The sequence below is a fragment of the Bombina bombina genome, chromosome 11 (genome assembly GCF_027579735.1).
Source record: "Bombina bombina isolate aBomBom1 chromosome 11, aBomBom1.pri, whole genome shotgun sequence".
NCBI classification, from domain to species: Eukaryota; Metazoa; Chordata; class Amphibia; order Anura; family Bombinatoridae; genus Bombina; species Bombina bombina.
Window position 1 is genome coordinate 164,597,197 of NC_069509.1, and position 18,494 is coordinate 164,615,690.

Here is an 18,494-nt window from a genome sequence, read left to right on the forward strand (position 1 = left end):
CGGCACTAATTTAATTCGGAAATTCGAATCGATCCGAATCCAGAATTTTACGAATTCGGCCGAATTTCCGAATCGATCCGAACCGAATCGCACATGTCTAATATATATATATATATATATATATATATATATGATTAAATATATATATATATATATACATATATATAGGTATAGATACATACAGATATATAAAGTAATATCTATTTTAAAATAATTAGAACATATTCGTCTATATGAAGAGCATTAGAATGTGAAATATTTACAGTACAGTTACACACTTTATTAAATATGAATATTGCTTAAAAATGATTTTACATGTGATCAGCTACAAAACTGCAGAGGGCTCCAATGCACTTATATATATATGTATATATATATATGTCTGTAAATACATATATACACATATAAATACATAAATACACATGTACACACATATAAATAAATATATATATATATATATATATATATATATATACACACACATATTTAGACATGTATATTTATGTATCTCAATGTTAAAGCCCTTTGCCTGCCTTTTTTTCTAACACCTGAGACCTCATATCTTTGAACCCTTACAACTTTTTATTTCCTTTAAAAAAATAAATAATTGTATTAGTGTTGTTATGAGTGTAACTGTACTTTTAAATGTATTTTTAATGTTTTTTGTGCAACTTTTTATTTGATCGTAATAGTTTACCAGAGCTCTGAGGTCGTGCTAACCTGACGCGTTTTCTTTCAACTTGTAATATGCAAGCTACTTCCGACGCATGCAAACAGTTGCGATAAACCTGCTCGCAATTGTTTTTGCGCCACTCGTAATCTGGCCCTTATTTCTTTTGGTATCCTTTATTGAAAAGCATGCCAAGGTAGGCGCAGGAATGCGCATGTTTCTTGAGTGCTAAATGGCAGCAGTGTTTTTAACAATATTTGTAACAATGTGTGCAAACACTTCTGCGCTATGGTGCTAAATAATGTATCAATATAATATATATTTTCCAATGAAAAAGGTTACATTAATATTGTTTATTTTGAAATGCAGATGACCTACTGGTTGATAAGGACAACTCTCACAGTTATATTGGTAAAGAGTGACACACCCCACAGGCAAAATAAAATCATTTATTTTTTTCAGCACAGACACTTCTGATTTCCAAAAAAAACAAACAAAAAACAAAACACTGCAGAATAAAATAACATGGCAAGAAAAAACTGACTTTAAAAATACACAGCCTGCTGATACATGTTTTTGTGTTACAAGATATATTAGCATAACTAGACGTGGTATTCTATGTGTCGCTGTGACAGCTGCCTTTTGCTTTAACTGACAGATTCCCCTCTCTCTGATGAGTGGCGTTTCGCACATACCGTTCTATTTTTATTTGACCTGCAGCTGGTTGCATATTTTGCATTAGAAAGAAACCAAGCTGGGGTGAATTAAGTTCTGATCCTTAAAGCAGCCATAGGAAAGCGACTGATATATCCCGGTGACAGTTCACTCTATACAATAACCTCTTCTTTATCAGAGTAACGTGTAGCCTGCGGTTATATTCTTCTCAGCTTTGTATCATTTATCCATCTATGTGACCCTTATTATTCTGCAATTATGGTCAGCTTAAAATATACTGCATCCCACAGAGCCTGAGTTTTTTTTTTTTTTAAATATAAATACATATTTCCTTTTTTTTCTTATAATAATGCTACTATGGGACAGTGTGACACACTATTTGAGGTCTTCTCTCCAGATCACATTTTGGAACAGTGAAATCACACAAATAACTGTAATAACTGTAAATCTCTTCTCATGTAACAACTTAAGCTCAAACAAACTGACAAAATCAAATTAAAATAATAATATAGTTTTTTTTTTTATATAGGTACACTCTGGTACTTACATAGTTTTAGATCTTATGTGTGACGTGTGTGTATGTTCGATTGGAGTATATGATACTGTTACAGGTAGAAGACCCTTTATCCAAACTGCTTGGGACCGAAAAAGTTTTGGATTTTTGAATATATGCATCTGTGAAATTGGTCATTATGGAGAGGGGATATCTTGTATCATATAGACAATATTTATATGCCTAATACAGATTATACATGCAACCTACAGGCAGTTTTATATAGTTTATAATACTTGTGTACACATAGTACCTTCAGAAAGATAGTACCGTACTGTAATCAGAAAGGTGATATTTGTTGTTTGAAATATAGTTTATTATTTGCATTTTATAACACAAAATACAAATCAAAGACACGGGCAGAGAAGATTGTGACTTATAGGCAGGAAAAATAGTAATCTTTGATCATTTTATTTTAAAAAAATATTAATTAAAAAGTTTGGCTTTCAGAATATGTTTAGATTTTAGAATTCCGGATTTGGAGATTTGTAACTGTATTGCTGTTTTGTTTGTATCCTTTTTTGTAACTTTTCTTTTTGGCGGCTGATTAGTTTTCAGTTTGAGACGATCACAATCATGGACTTGCTATTGTTTGTCTGATACAAAAATGCACTCATCAAAAAAGGCCCTATTTTTAACTTGGGACAGTTATTTTCTAGGCAATCACAATCCATTTTCTTGATACTTTTCAACAGCACCATTTCCTTTTTATTGAGGGCTAGATTATGTGTAGAGTGGTAGTTTGCGCTCTCGCTCGCACAGTAACTTCGCTAGATGGAGGCTTTTTGTGCGTGTCGGGTAGCGTGCATATTACAAGTTGAAATTTTAAGCTGACGCAAGGATCCGTAAAAACAGTCTTTTTTTTAAACGTTAAAAGCAGCAAACATGATAAACAAAAATACTTTCAAATGTGCAACTTTTTAGTCAATTGTAACAGTTAACCAGAGCTCTGAATTTGCTCTATCCCAATGTGCGTTAAATTAAATTGCACTCAAGCGAGAGTGTTTACTTTGAACTCGTTATATGTGCACAAAGAGCCGCGATAAACCACTTTTTGCTCATCCTGAAATTTGTTTAACTGAGGGCAAAAACAGCATTTCTTATTATACTGCCAACTGATTTGTATTAGACTCCATTATATATTTAAAAGTACTGTTTTGTATTTATCTTTCTCAATAAAGTTGTTTTAAAAATATCGGCATCTAATTGTTTAAGGTTCAGTTTATTAATTTCTCAAAAATAATATTAATGTGACTTGTTATAACTGTATATTACAGCAATATAAATAAAGGTACCGTAGTTCTTTGAAATTAAACTACATTACCCATCATGCCTTACACATACAAACTACACCTCTGTGTGCGAAACTGAAGCACTGACATGTGCGACCAGGAATGCTATGACGTGGCACACATGCACATTAAGGTAAGAACTTTTCAAACAGCTGATGCCTGTGACGTGTTTCGCTGATTTGACGGGTTCGCTATTTTGTCCGAACAGCAGGTCTCTAACGCAAAACAAAGTATATAAGGGAGCCAAGTACCAGTCATATTAAATATAGACATGCACACACGTTATGACACTAAACATATTACAGTATGTTTAGTGCATGGAGAAGATTTAGAAACCTTTCCCTAAGTGATTATGGGACCTGTATTCCTCTATCCTGTGATTATTTTAGCAGAGATGAAGAAAAGGGATCATAATATATAGATTACATTGTGAAGTTATTGTTCTGGGAAGGTAGCAGCTATTTTTAAATGTGCACAATAGGAGATATCTATCTGCCCTGAGATTTTAGACGAAACTCTAAATGTAAAATTCTTACTGACTTTTCATTTATTCATTGTTTGATTTATAGTAATGAAAATAGCAGATTGTCTATTAGGATGTCACCCTTTGTTTCTTGCTTACAGATCTCTAATAGAGGTATTATTTTTCAGCCCGAGGCCACCTGTCCCTCTGTCATTACTGCTGTCTGATGAGGAAGCAGCCGTAATTATACAGTCATTCTGGAGAGGATATCGGGTAAGGATCCTATTCACATGCAATAAATCTGATGAGGTGACATTGCCAGGCAGGGAGATGGTTTTTAGCATTAACCATTTTCTTAGTAGCTAACCAGAATATGATGATCCGTACATTACACAGGTCTGAATATCTGCAGCTGTTTATGAAATATATTTTTATTTTCTTAAAGGGGCACATTTTAACTGTAAACCATAATCATGGGTTACTCTATAAAATAAATACAATTTTAACCAACTGCTTTCAGGGTTCATCAATAATCCTGCGTCTCCTCCTATCACCAATATTTCCCCAGCTGCCCATTTCACCCTAACCTACTTGTTTCGCCAGGAACGCTATTACCAAAATGTATAAATTTTTTAACAACTTTCCAATTCACTTCTATTATCTAAATACGCACACTTGCTGAGGGACCAGCTCCTACTGAGCATGTGCAAGAACTCACAGACCATACATATATGCATTTTGTGATTGGCTGTTGGCTGTCACATGATGCAGTGGGGGGGAAATAGAACTTACTTTAAAAAAAATTAAGAAAGAAATCTACTGCTCATTTGAAATGCTTTTGTATTTTATTTGTATTATTCATTTACTGATTATGGTATTCTATTGTGTTTAGTTCTCCTTTAATAGATGTAAAACGGTTAAAAGTGTAAAGGTTTAGTTTCTATAATGTACTTTTGTTTCTATAAAGTAATGGGAGATGCCATGGGGCCGATTTTCCAACCCCCGCATTGGCCCCAATGCCTCTGATTCCCGTTGCTCCTTAACTTGTTCGCCTGCTCTGAGGCAGCGGACAGCAATCAGCTTGATTGGATACGATCGGGTTGATTGACACCCCCTGTCGATTGGCCGCAAATCTGCAGGGGGTGGCATTGCACAAGCAGTTCACCAGAACCCTCATGTATGAACTAGTTTTATGTTTATCTCTGCGCAAACAAAGCTGTGTGGAATCCCTTTTAGATTAGCCTATGCTCCACACAGCCTTGTTTGGACATTCTCTTTTATTGCCTGTTTTATATCTGTCCCTAATTGTCTTTAGCAGAGGAAACAGATAAAGGCCAACTTAAGTTAAAACATGGTGGCGCCCATTACTTAGAACTCGGTGGAATTTAAAAAACGAACAATTATCAGCGTTAAAGTGATTGTAAACTTTAATGAATTAAAGCCCAGTATCGTTTACAAAGACACTTCTTTTTTTTTAATATTTACCTTTGCGTTATGGTAAACATAACTGCATCTCCTGCTGTATTTAGCATATGGATGACTAATGCGGCTCCCTCCAATCGTTGCGTTGTTTAAAAAGTACTGCTTTTTTGTAATTTAACTCTAAAATGTGTGATATTTATATCTATTTCTAACTGGCCACAGCAAATGAGATAAGATACACTTACTCAAGAGGCTTTTATAAGGGTGTGTCTTTGGACTGCAAAACAATACACCTTTTGCTAACAAAGTGAGAGTTATAAACTTAAATGTGTTATGCAGATTTTTTGCATAAAAATGAATGTCAATTTAAGTTTTCAAAATTAAAGTCAATGCAGTTACCACCACTTTACCCAGTTTACAACAGCAATGGAACCTAGGCCTATGGCAGCAGTGTTTTGAACATTGTATAACCTTGCTACAAACATTGTGAAACACTACTACTAGAGTACTAAAGACGTGCACGCTCCTCAGCTCTTATTAGCCTACCTAGGTTTACTCTTCAACAAAGGATACAATGAGAACAAAGCAAATTTGCATTTCCATTGGGATTAAAAAAAAAAAAAAAATTAAATGCATGTCTGCCCCTTTCAATAATCCCCAAAGCACTATTGTTTTTTAAAGGGACATAAAACTGCAAAAAGAAAATCCTCTAATGTGTTATATGCAAGCAACAATACAATGCTATATGTGTTTAACCCTGCAATGGGGTTAAACACATAGTTAAATTCAGATTCAGGGAAGAAATGCACTACTGGGAACTAGCTGAACACATCACATCTGCCAATGACAAGAGGCATATGTGTGCAGCCACCAATCACCAGCTAGCTCCCAGTAATGCATTGCTGCCCCTTAGCCTACCTATGCATGCTTCTTTTTTTAACAGAGAACAAAATTTATTTGATAACAGAAGTAAATTAAAAGTCTCTTAAAGTCTTACCTTACATTAAGCTGCAAATAGTATCCTGCACCCTTTCTATATCATGCTGCAGGAACAGTAAAAAAGGTATTTTAAAATTAATAGTGTTTCTGGACACTTTAAAATGGCTGCCAAGCTCCACCTACTGAATAAATAACGATCTGGGATGCATATGGCGTCCAATCACAAAAGGCTCACTAGTTGGATTTAACAGACTGTCAATGCTATTCAGTAGAGTGCGTAGATGCAGCTCAGATCATGATGTCATTAGTGGGTGGAGCTTGTCAGCCATTTCAATGTGGCGAGAAACAATAGTCTTTTTAAAATAACGTTTTTACTGTTACTGCTGCATGATATAGAAAGGGTGCATGAGGCTATTTGCTGCTTAATCTAAGGTAAGACTTTAAGATGACTAAGGTGTAGACTGTCCCTTTAAATCATTTTTATAGCCCTGATCATTGCATTGTTTACTTTAATGGTAAAATATGAATTGACATCTAATTAACCTTTTAACACCGTTAGGACATTGTATTCCGTCTGAATTTTGCTGGGCTTTAGTGCCGAAGGACGGAATACAACGTCCTAACCGCTTGGCTTTCCTGAAGCAACTGGTGCTTCCCTGATGGGATCGCGGTCTGGAGGGCTTGCTTAGCATCATAGGGACACCCCCCTGACGCGATCCCATCATTGAAATCTCGTGATCACGTGCACGATCGCGAGATTTCAGATTAGTTGTTCCGATGTAGACACGTTAACCCAGAAGACACGAAAGGGTTAAAAGCATTGGACGCAACATTATCTGTTTTACATGTGCTCTTTGTACACATAGTCTCCAATGTTGACAGTAATTAGTAGTGACGATACCACTGCAGGCATCTGTGTTAGGGGAAACTACAAAGCTAATCAACGTCAAAGGCAGTAAGGTAAGTTTGCGCTGAACAACACAAGGCAGCGTAAATATTTTCTTCCTGCTGCCAAAACTCTGAAGTGACTTTTAGGTTTTGCCCAGAGGAATTTCCGACAGGAATAGGAAGCTTTTATAATTTCTTGCACTTGCAACAGAACATATTGGATGAGCAGTTTGAATACAACGGATACAGTTAGATTGACAGCCATTTAATTGATATTTTCAAACATAACCATATAAATTGAAGTAAGATTTCCCATCTTTGCATTTAAAGGTATATGAAAATCAAAAATTAAAGTGCTTTAAAGGGACATTCCAGCCAAAACTGAATTCACATGGATGCATTTAAGTTTTGAATAGAAGCATTTTTGTAATATAAATGTATTAGCAAAAATGCTTCTAATAAAGGCTATAGCTGTTTCAAAAGTGTATTTAAGTATGCCCCGTGCACCAGCATTATAAACACAGCACTTGATCAGAGAGCCTAAGGGGCTTATACCATCTGGTAATTACTCAATTTGTTAATTGCTGATAAGATACAAGCCCCACTGGTGCTCTGAGCAGCTGCCGTATGTAAAATGCTGGTGCACTTAGAGTATCTAGCTATGCGTCACATGCACGTGCAGAGAAAAATGTTAACACCAAAACAGTGATAAGTTTCACTAGAAGCATTTTTGCCAATACAGTTATATTGCAAATATGTTTCTATTCCAAGATGTTTTCCATCTATCTGCATTTTAATTTTGACTGGAATGTCCCTTTAAATGTAAAGATCTATGCAAACTCTACTTTTTATCAAATACCATAATTTTACAAATCTCTATCATCTCATAATTTTATAATAAATGCTATAGTTTTTTCAAACCCCCTTGTGGGTCCTATCATGGGGGTATACCTGGGTTATAGCCTCGCACTGAGGACTTACCGATGCACATGCATTAGTTGGGCATGCAACGTCACTGTCAGTAGTATAGCGGCTTCAAAGGATCAGAAGAATTTCTCACTTCTGTATTATTGATGACTGGAAGCGGCTCTGAAGCGCTGCTGCTATATATTTGGTATGAATATCGTTCTCCTAAAAACGAATCCCCCTGGACTAACGAGCAATAATTAAATCAAAGTATATGGGAAGAGGGCCCTGCCGAGAGTTGCACTGTTGTAATCGGCTCTTATGCGGGTGATCTACAAACAGCTGGGCTCATGCTAAGGGGTTCAAGGGGATAGCAGTGGAGTTAGGAAGGTTAGTATAGGTTGTATGCATCCCTGAACAGAAGAGTCTTTAGGGAGCGCTTGAAGCTTTCAAAACTAGGGGAGAGTCTTGTGGAGCGAGGCAGAGAGTTCCACAAGATGGGAGCCAGTCTGGAAAAGTCCTGTAAGCGGGAGTGTGAGGAGGTAACAAGAGAGGAGGAGATCATGAGCGAAGTGAAGAGGATGGGAGGGAGAGTATCTGGAGGCAAAGTCTGAGATATAGGGGGGAGCAGTGCAGTTAGGAAGGTTAGTGTAGGTTGTATGCATCCCTGAACAGTAGAGACTTTAGGGAGCGCTTGAAGCTTACAATTTGCTAAAAGAGAGTCTTGTGGAGCAAGGCTGAGAGTTCCACAATATGGAAGCCAGTCTGGAGAAGTCCTGTAAGCGGGAGTATGAGGAGGTAATAAGAGAGGAGGAGAGGAGGAGATCATGAGCGCAGTGAAGAGGACGGGAGGGAGAGTATCTGGAGGAAAAGTCTGAGATATGGGGGGGAGCAGTGCAGTTGAGGGCTTTGTATGTCAGAGGGAGAATTTTGTGTTTAATCCTGGAGGCAAGAGGAAGCCAGTGAAGGGATTGGCAGAGAGGTGCAGCAGATGAAGAGCGACGTGTAAGGAAGATGAGCCTGGCAGAGGCATTCATTATGAATTGTATGTTAGTGTCTCATGTCAATTAGAGTGTATGCACCAATCAGAGGCTGTGTATTCCTGACATTAGCACAGTGGTTGTTTAAAAAAAGGCAAATTAGCCTTTTTGTTAAAAAGTGTATATTTCACAGTTGTGTTGCAAACTTTACTGAAGCTATAGAGACCCGGGATCATTTGTAGTGGGATGCCCCTTTAAAAGCTCTTGGCAATGTCTGGGGTGATGGAGGGAAGCTAATTTGAGCCATGTGGGCCAGATCACCTGGGAGCTGCTAATTAATGTTTTCCTCTGACCTGAACCATATGCCCGTCTACTGCTTTAAGAGGAGCCTTTGTGCATGGGCAGGAAATGGACGGGGGATGTATTAAGCAGAGTGTTATGGGCACTTGGTATGGGACCAGTTAACTCTCTTACTGATATGACTTCAGGGCATTGAGTGATATCCCTCAATAGCCCCAAACAGAACCATAAGGTATATAAATATCTCCTAAACAGACAAGAAACAACACGCCAAACCAATCCTCAGACACAAGTACAATTGTAAAATATTTCACCCACTATAGGTAGGTAAACTTGTATATTAGATATCAGAGATACATTCTACAATGTTTCACTAAGGGTTAATAAAATAACTGCAAGAAGCAGTTATGAGGGGTTAAAGTTGGGGTGTGTGGGCTGAAAACTGTCTTTACATCGCGGTGTATGGGTAACTTTATGTTCCCTGTAAATATATATCTATATGCTTCTATATATACACATATTAACACATAAATATATATCTATATGCTTCTATATATACACATATTAACACATAAATATATATCTATATGCTTCTATATATACACATATTAACACATAAATATATATCTATATGCTTCTATATATACACATATTAACACATAAATATATATGTACATAATTATATATATATAATTGCCCAGTGCTGCACGCTTACCCCCTTTGCTGCACCAGGTTCTCATGTCGGGTCGCATGGCATGAGAATGAGGCTCCCATTGGAGCCTAGGGTAGCGCACTCTCGTGACCGAGGTCGCGTTTGCATTGCACCTAACTTGTAATACCAGTGCACATTTGCATACACTGATATTACAAAGCGGAGTGCTAAATATCGCTTTAGCAAAATCGATATTTAGCACTCCACTTGTAATCTGGCCAATAATCTGTAAAGTGCGTTTGTAAAAAATGAGTGTGGCCCTTTTTTGTAGAGGTTGGACACCCCTGCTTTGAATGATGTAAAAATATTTAGAAGCAAAAAAAAAAAATTATACACAAAGGTTCAACATAATCATTTGCACAGAAAAACACTCAGATGTCGTCATGTTAACATTTTTATTCACGTCCTAAATATGCTGCGACACAATTTGTAGAAGTGTCAAGTCAGAAGTTTTTGTCCAGTGTTAGCTATCTGTTCTCATTATACAACACATTTTTCAACATTGTGAAGCTAGGATGATGTGTTATAAAAAGCCAGATCTTGTTTGCGTGGTTTAAGCATTGTGACTTGCATGCGATGAACAATGGGTTTTGTTTTGTTTAACTTGATAAAAACAAGCCAATGACACGAGGAGACAGGTTGATAAACAAACATTTTGGAATATGATAGCGACACAACATTTAAAGGGCCACTAAAGTGAAAACTAAACTTTAAAGGGATAGTAAACCCAAAATTTTCTTTTATAAATCAGATAGAACATACAATTTTAAATAACTTTCCAATTTAATTCTATTATCAAATTTTCTTCATTCTCTTGTTATCCATTGCTGAAGGGACAGCATTGCACTACTGACAGGAAGCTGAACATATCTATTTAGCCAATCACAAGAGACAAATGTGTGCAGGCACCAATCAGCAGCAGCTCCCACTAGTGTATGATATGTGCGTGTTCTTTTTTTTAAACAAGGGATACTAAGAGAACGAAGCACATTTGAAAATAGAAGTGAATTTAAAAGTGTCTTAAAATGACCTGCTCTATCTGAATCATGCAAGTTTAATTTTGACTTTCCTATCCCTTTAATGATTCAGAAAGAGCAGCAATTTTAAAAGACTTTCAATTTAATTCCATTATCAAATTTTGCCCAGTCTTTTTATATGCACAGTTTCTGAGGTTCCAGCTCCTACTGATCATGTGCACAAGTTCACAGTGTATACGTATATACTAGTCTGTGATTGGCTGATGTCTGTCACATGATACAGGTGTTTGGCAAATGTGGGGGGGGTGGTCATAATAAAAATCTACACTTGTTTGAAATTTAGAGTGTTATTGCTCTGAGGCCCATTTATCAACTTCCGAATGGAGCTTGAGGGCCCGTGTTTCTGGCGGCTCCATAACCGCGGCTCCATAACCCTGTCCACCTGCTCTGATGAGAAGGACAAGAATCGCCGGAATTCAACCCGATCGTACTCGATCGGGTTGATTGACACCCCCCTGCTGGTGGGCGATTGGCCGCGAGTCTGCAGGGGGGGCGTTGCACCAGCAGCTCACAAGAGCTGCTGGTGCAATGCTGAATACGGAGAGCGTATTGCTCTCCGCATTCAGCGATGTCTGTCAGACCTGATCCGCAATGTCGTATCAGGTCAGACAGACATTTCATAAATAGGCCGCATTGTCTTAATTATTATTATTATTATCGGTTATTTGTAGAGCGCCAACAGATTCCGCAGCGCTATAAACAAAGACGGAGTACAACAAAACAATTAAAGGGATCAAATGGGTAGAGGGCCCTGCCAAAAGTTGCACTGTTGTAGTCCACTCTTAAGAAGGTGATCTACAAACAGCTGGACTCTTAGGCTTGCATGCTAAGGGGGTTCAGGGGATAGCAATGGAGGAGAGGAACTGGTATAAAGTAAGGTTAGCATAGGTTGTATGCATCCCTGAACAGTAGAGTCTTTAGGGAGTGCTTGAAGCTTTTAAAACTAGGGGAGAGTCTCGTGGAGCGAGGCAGAGAGTTCCACAAGATGGGAGCCAGTCTTAAAATGTGTTGTTTCGCTATTTGAAAAACGATTAATGAAGCTGCTGTTTGCATTTGGTCATTTACGACAGAAAACTGAATGAATGAATATACATTTTTTAAAGTGAAACAAAGTGAAAGTTATAAATGCAAAAACAACACTATCTCTAGACTGTGTGAATAAATAGGTGCGCCAAATATTCAGTAAAAGGTTTGCAGGTCAGAAATTGTATAACAAGTGCAAACAGTTGTTATACTGCAATAGTAATACAAATAATAATAATAATAATAGGTAGTGACCTAAATAATAAAAAATAAAAACTATAAAAAAACACAAAATCAGTTAAAATATAAATATTGTACAAGTAAAAAAGGAATGTCTCTGGGAGTAGATTAGACGGTAAATAAATCCATTAAGTCCCTTATAGTCCTTTTTGATTAGGCAATAAATGGCTGGAAAATCCGAAGGATATGAAAACAGATATTCAGGCAGCTTTTCAAAAGTGAGATGTCTACTCACTATGATGGTTCACCTAAAAATACACAGAAAAGAAGGTGCCTTCTTTTCTGTGTATTTTAAAGTGAAAGTTATGTTTAACTTAATTTGTTCAGTTGGCTGAATATGGGATAAAAATTACAGCTTTGTTATTCCTTTTTCAAACAAACAAAGTAAGACATGTTTGTACATCTACTAAATAATGTCTCTTTTCTAATCAGTTTGAATTTGTAAACAAAAATATCATATTAGCTAAGGTTTTTTTTTCCATTGATTTCACAGCTTTTATAATAAGAGACTGAGGGGGTCAATCACATCTATTGGGCTTTTTGGCTCTTTTTCGAACATGATCACCGTAGCGTTTCTATTTCCCGCACCCATGATTACATTTTCGGCACACTTAAAAAAAGCTCTATTTTTACTATGGGCCAAAAAGTAAAAACAATCTATTTTAAGAATTGAAAAAACCTCCAACTGCTTAAAAGTTTAAAAAAGGCCTTTATTTCATTATTTCCACTGGGTCCAACAATATACAATGTTTTGGGCTCTTTACTAGCCCTAAGTCATGGTAGTTTTGAGCCCGAAATGTTACTTGTATATTTTTGGACCCTGTGGAAATTATGAAATAGAGTTCCTTTTTAACATTTTAAGCAGCTAGAGGTTTTTGAATTCTTCACATTGACAGGCTTGGTTAGCCTCTTTTGTGGTCTGCACTTTCTTAGTGCTTTCTCCTTTTGGAAAAATAATCCATTATAAGAGATTTTTAAACACCTTTTAAAGACCACTTTTGACTTTTCGAATTCTACACCTCAAGGCGCCTGATAAAGCCCAGAAGCAGCATTTTGCACAACTTTACAAGTATTCCAAAACTATTTGGAATCATCTGATTATGTTGCACATGTGCAATACACTCTGAAATGGCCACAGGAGACATTTAGAGGTGTATTAGCATACATGGTATTGATTCATTAAATCTTTATTCTTCCCTATTTATATAGTCTGTCTGCAGTGGCCAGGGCTCACATTTACATTTGTATGTGATTATTTACTTATGTATATGTGTTGAGTACGTGGTATCCTGTACTGCTAAGGGGATCTGCAGGAAAAGTGAGATCATGACCCCAACAGCTAAAATTGGTGTGGAGCATTCCCTTTCTGTTAATGTTTGTTTCAAAGTCACACTTGCACTGTCCTGATTGTCACTATTAGTACTGGCATCTTCATCCCCGGCCTTTATAACAGGGTCACACAATTGTGAGATGGAAACTGTTGCAATCCGATTCCATCCTCACCACTACTAAATCCTTTGAATACCATTTGTATGTTGGCATGATGGACACACTAAGCATTATTGCCTAATCAATATGTTGTCAATTTTTTTTACATTTATCGATTGTTAAAGCACTGTTTCTGGTGTTGCATGAACTGACAACAAGAAGAAGACGACTACGGGTTTCTATTAGATGGACTTATGATATTTTCTTATACTAAATTTTAACAGTACTGAACCTGTAAAGCGTGAACCTGCTCCATCTTAACATTGTTTCTGCATAGAAGATGTTGAAACAAGATTGCACCTTTGTCTCTGTTTTGTATAGGGAACGTGCATTTATGCATGCTAAGTCCAAATATGTATAAATAAATAAATTAGTATAAATATTGATATATATATATATATATATATATATATGAATGACATAGGGGTAGATTTATGAAGCAGCGTATGCGGCTGCTTCCGCGCGAGCCTTCAGGCTTGCCGGAAACATAAGTTAAGAAGCAGCTGCTCCTTAACTCATCCGCAACCTCTGAGGTGGCGGACAGCAATTATCCCGATCGGATACGATCTGGATGATTTTCACCCCCTGCTAGCGGCCAATTGGCCGCAAATGTGCACGAGGCAGCATTGCACAAGCATTTCACAAGAAATGCTTGTGCAATGATAAATGCCAACAGCGTATGCTGTCGGCATTTATCGATGTGCGGCGGACATTATCCACTACAGCGGATCATGTCTGCCCGACAATTGATAAATCTACCCTATAGAATTTTTGCATAGGTAATTAGCACATCTAGGCAAGTATCAACACTTGCTTTTCCCCAGAAGTTCTCTGTATATATTGTTACCAAAGCACCAGTGGATTCTGGGTAAGATATGCAAATTAGCTATACAATATCTCATGCTTTTTGCTCCAAGTGCAGTGTTTGACGGCAGAGATCCCCTTGCGGAATAGGTGCAGGAAAAACAAAACCACTTCTGGACAGCTGTTTTGAGCTTATTAGCAGAAGATAGGTTTGATTTGCTGCTAAGTGAAGCTCATTTCTATATATATATATTTATGTATATACAGTATCTCACAGGTTTATATCATAAGCACCTGAATTTGTATTTCCGCCACAGGGTAAGTTTTTGTAACTAAGACTGATCAGTTACATTATCTTTAGATTACACTGTTTTTGTAGTGAACAGTTGAGATACACAATTTATAATATTCTATTTTCAAGGAAATACAACTCTGTGATGAATTATTTACAAAGAGCTTTTGAGAACGTTAAAACGAGGTCAGAAATGTGTTATATAATTAGCAGTTGCAACATGTAAATGTATTTCCTCTTAGGGAGATTACATTGGGTTCTGCAGTGTTCAGGGTACGTTGCGTAGTTTGTCTAGTAGAGCATAGATAATGAAATTTTGTCAGGTCACTGAGTAATTTATGACAGCGAGCATTATATAACAGCTCCGAAAGCCTTGTTTCCACTTTGTCAGTGCAATACATAGCAATGCACTAAGACTGAATTATCAGAGGAATTGTGTTTTGTCTGCTACTAAGAATATTCTCTTTATATCCAAATAGATTTTCCACTCTCCCAAAAGATATTTTGCCCCCTAAATGATCATCCCTGATGAAGTGTGGTTTATCTGTGCAAAACGCCTTGTATGCTAGCTAGAGGTGCTACCATTTTTGGAACATTTAACCAAGCTAACCTTTTGTTCTGAAGAGATGATTGTTTGTTGTGATTTATCTGGGGCATGAGACAATCAATGTTTGTTGTTCCCTAAATAATTAAACACGTTCCTGTTTTAGAGGGTATCCGTTCATAATATTTCAGCTGCAAGATTGATGACCACAGTCTCGCAGCCAAGATGTTGTGGGCAGAGATCTCACCACCCATGATGTCTGGGTCCAAGAATGTTATATCAGTGCCAGATGTAGGTAAACTTAAAGGGACATAACCCTGGATTCAGATACAGCATACAAAATTAAACAAAATTCCACTTTACTTCTCTTATCTAATTGGCTTCATTTTCCAGGCATCCTTTGTTGAAAAGTGTATCTAGATAGGCCCAGGAGCTGGGAGCTAGCTGCACCTGTATGCCTCTTGTGATTGGCTTACAGATGTGTTCAGCTACCTCCCAGTAATGCATTGCTGCAACTTCAATAAAAGATACCAAGAGAATGAAGCAAACTTGATAATAGAAGTAAAGTGGAAAGTTGTTTAAAATGGCATGCTCTGCCTGAATCATGAAAGAAAAATTTGGGTTTCATATCCTATTAAAGGAACATTGCATTTTTTACTTATGCATCAGAAAAAGATTCACTCAACTTCAAAGGATCTGCAAAAAATAAATGTCTTAAAACCATTTAAAATGGTAATTTTATTAGTAAAATGTGCATTGTTTTGCAGGCCTCTTGACAAACCTCTTGAATGTTGTTTATCTTACTTTCTTCACTGTAGTGAATTAGGGACTGATATAAACAAGCTCTTGCACATGTCAGCCAATCGCTGTTCAGCATATAGAAATATCCGGGTACTGTATTCCATGGAATAAGGGGGGAGGGGGAGTGAAAATGCTACAAGATTCAGCATTAAAGGGACAGTTCACCCAAAATGTTTCCCCCCTTTAAATTGTTCTTAATGATTCATTTTACCTGCTGGAGTGTTTTAAATTGTTTACAAGAAGCTCCTTTACCCATAATTTTGCATCAGAAATAGCTGATTTAGCCTGTGGTTTCCCAACCCATACTGAAAGTTTCTATACTGGAGTATTTATATTGAATAGCCTAAGTATACACAGCCAGCATAAGAGATTACACTCTCAGTGGGGGGCATGATAGTTAAGTAATAAAATGATAATTTTCCATTGTTCTCTCTATGTATTAAGTTTTGGTGTTCCAGACAAATATAAGATAAGGAAGCAAGTCTGTGTACATGAAAGTGATAACATAATGAGATCTGATATTACCTGAAGCTCAACCCATTGTAATAGGCTGTGGTTTCAAAGCATAAAACCAGCTACTTCATATACACAAATAAACCGAAAATGCAATTTCTCATAAATGTTATACTCTGCAGCTGGTATAACAAGTTATTGAAAATACTTTCATATAAAAACAATTTTACAGTGTACTGTCCCTTTAAATTACAAGAAAATAAAAAATAATAAAAAGTGTATTGCAATTTTTTTTAAATTATGCATACATAAATATTTTATGCTAAATAATGTCCCTTTAAGGTTATGATTGAATACAGCTCTCCAGTCTTTTCAGTGTGTAGCCCCCACATCCCTAACCAAATACAATTCCTCTACATTGGTTCATTTCTGTCTTTTCTGCCTATATATATCCCTTGTAATGCTACCGAAGTCATGGATATTACTGTGCCATGGGATACACAAAGAGGACAATAATGAAATCTTTGTATTTGTATGCAATTGTATTTCATTTATGTTAGTTCCCTAAACTGTAGTCCTTTATTAGAAGTAAATTTCAAAACTTTCAATTAAGAATACATGATCTCCATAATGCAAAAAGTACATTGAGGGCTAGATTACAAGTGGCGCGTTGTCATTTATGTGCCTTTAACTATTCTAGTACTTAATCTGCTGCACATGCTGTACAGTTTTAGACAATCCTTTACAAAACAAGAGCTGCTTTGCAATAACACATTCCCTCTTGTTTTTTTTTTTGTAGGTACGCTGTGATCCTGAAGTCCAAGAATTACGCCAGTGGCAAAAAGATTTACGGATGCCCAAAGTTATTAAGAAAAAAGTCCAAGAATTTTGGGCCAAGAAAGAAACAAGGTACCTGTTGCATAAAGCTGTGTGTGCTTTAACCCCTTACGTCGCCAGTCATTACGGGTTTCCTTGCTAATAATTGTGCATGTCAAGCCGCAAGCAGCGGTACGTTGCTGGTCCCAAGGGGGTTAAAAAAAAGTTCAAATATACCTGTCTCTTGGTCTCCTTTGTTGAATGTTAGCTCCTTTTCAGGTAGGCTCAGGAGCGTGCACGTGTCTTGAGCACTATATGTAAAACATTGTTACAAACATTGGGGTAGATTCCAATCTAGTTGATCGTGTTTTTCCAGCTTACAATACGCCTCTTTCTCAACATCCAGGGGTGGAACTAAGAAAAATAATGGATAGGATATCCGAAAATTCACTCATAGGAATGCAGGGACAGCATCAACTTACCCAACACCCACAGATCAACCAATTACACACAATGGATAAATAACGCTCTACTCATGCCAACAGCACTGATGACCCTTTTTCATGATGATTGAATCACGCTAAATAAAAAATTATACTGAACACATCACTGTTGATTAAATGTAAAAACCCGGAATAAAAACCCTGTCTACATGATATCGACAGTTGGGACATGCAGAGAGAGAGAGAGGAGATTGTCAGGAGAGGAGAGAATGCTGGACCAGAAGAACGAGGATGAGTCGGTTGGTGAGAGCGGCTGGGCAGCCTGGAGAGTAGTTGTATTTTTTTTGCAATTTATTTTGGTGATCGACAGGCATTATCAGTTGCTAAGGTGCCGTTGCAAGGAGATCAAATACTATGGGAGCTATTAAGGTTGGCTGTGTTTGACTCTCTATATAAGATTGTGATTGTTTTGAAAAGTGACTGATCCCATTTTTTTATTTACCTTAGTACTTTTTCTGCAATTAATTACCCTGTAACATGATACAGCGATTGGTTAATCAGTGCTGGAGCTCACTTATATTTGTCCCTAACAGACCACAGCACAGGAACTAAGATAAATATACTCAAGAGACGTTTAAAAATCAATAATAAGCTATATTATGTGACCTTTATATATAAAAACATAATCATTTGAATACATTTTACACTACTGTAACTATTAAGCTGCATTGAAAATGTATTTTCAGTATTGAA

The 18,494-nt window shown here is 36.9% G+C and overlaps 1 protein-coding gene across 1 annotated transcript in view; it reads left to right on the forward strand.

The window, feature by feature from the left end:
• Positions 1 to 17,900, forward strand: part of IQCK (IQ motif containing K) — a 113,829-nt gene extending 95,929 nt beyond the window's left edge. Inside the window, exons 7-9 of the mRNA XM_053695214.1 lie at positions 3,842 to 3,926; positions 17,282 to 17,391; positions 17,705 to 17,900. Of these exons, the coding sequence (XP_053551189.1) occupies positions 3,842 to 3,926; positions 17,282 to 17,391; positions 17,705 to 17,732 (223 nt within the window). The 3' untranslated portion in view covers positions 17,733 to 17,900. The remainder of the gene's footprint in view (positions 1 to 3,841; positions 3,927 to 17,281; positions 17,392 to 17,704) is intronic.
• The last annotated feature ends 594 nt before the right edge of the window (positions 17,901 to 18,494 follow it).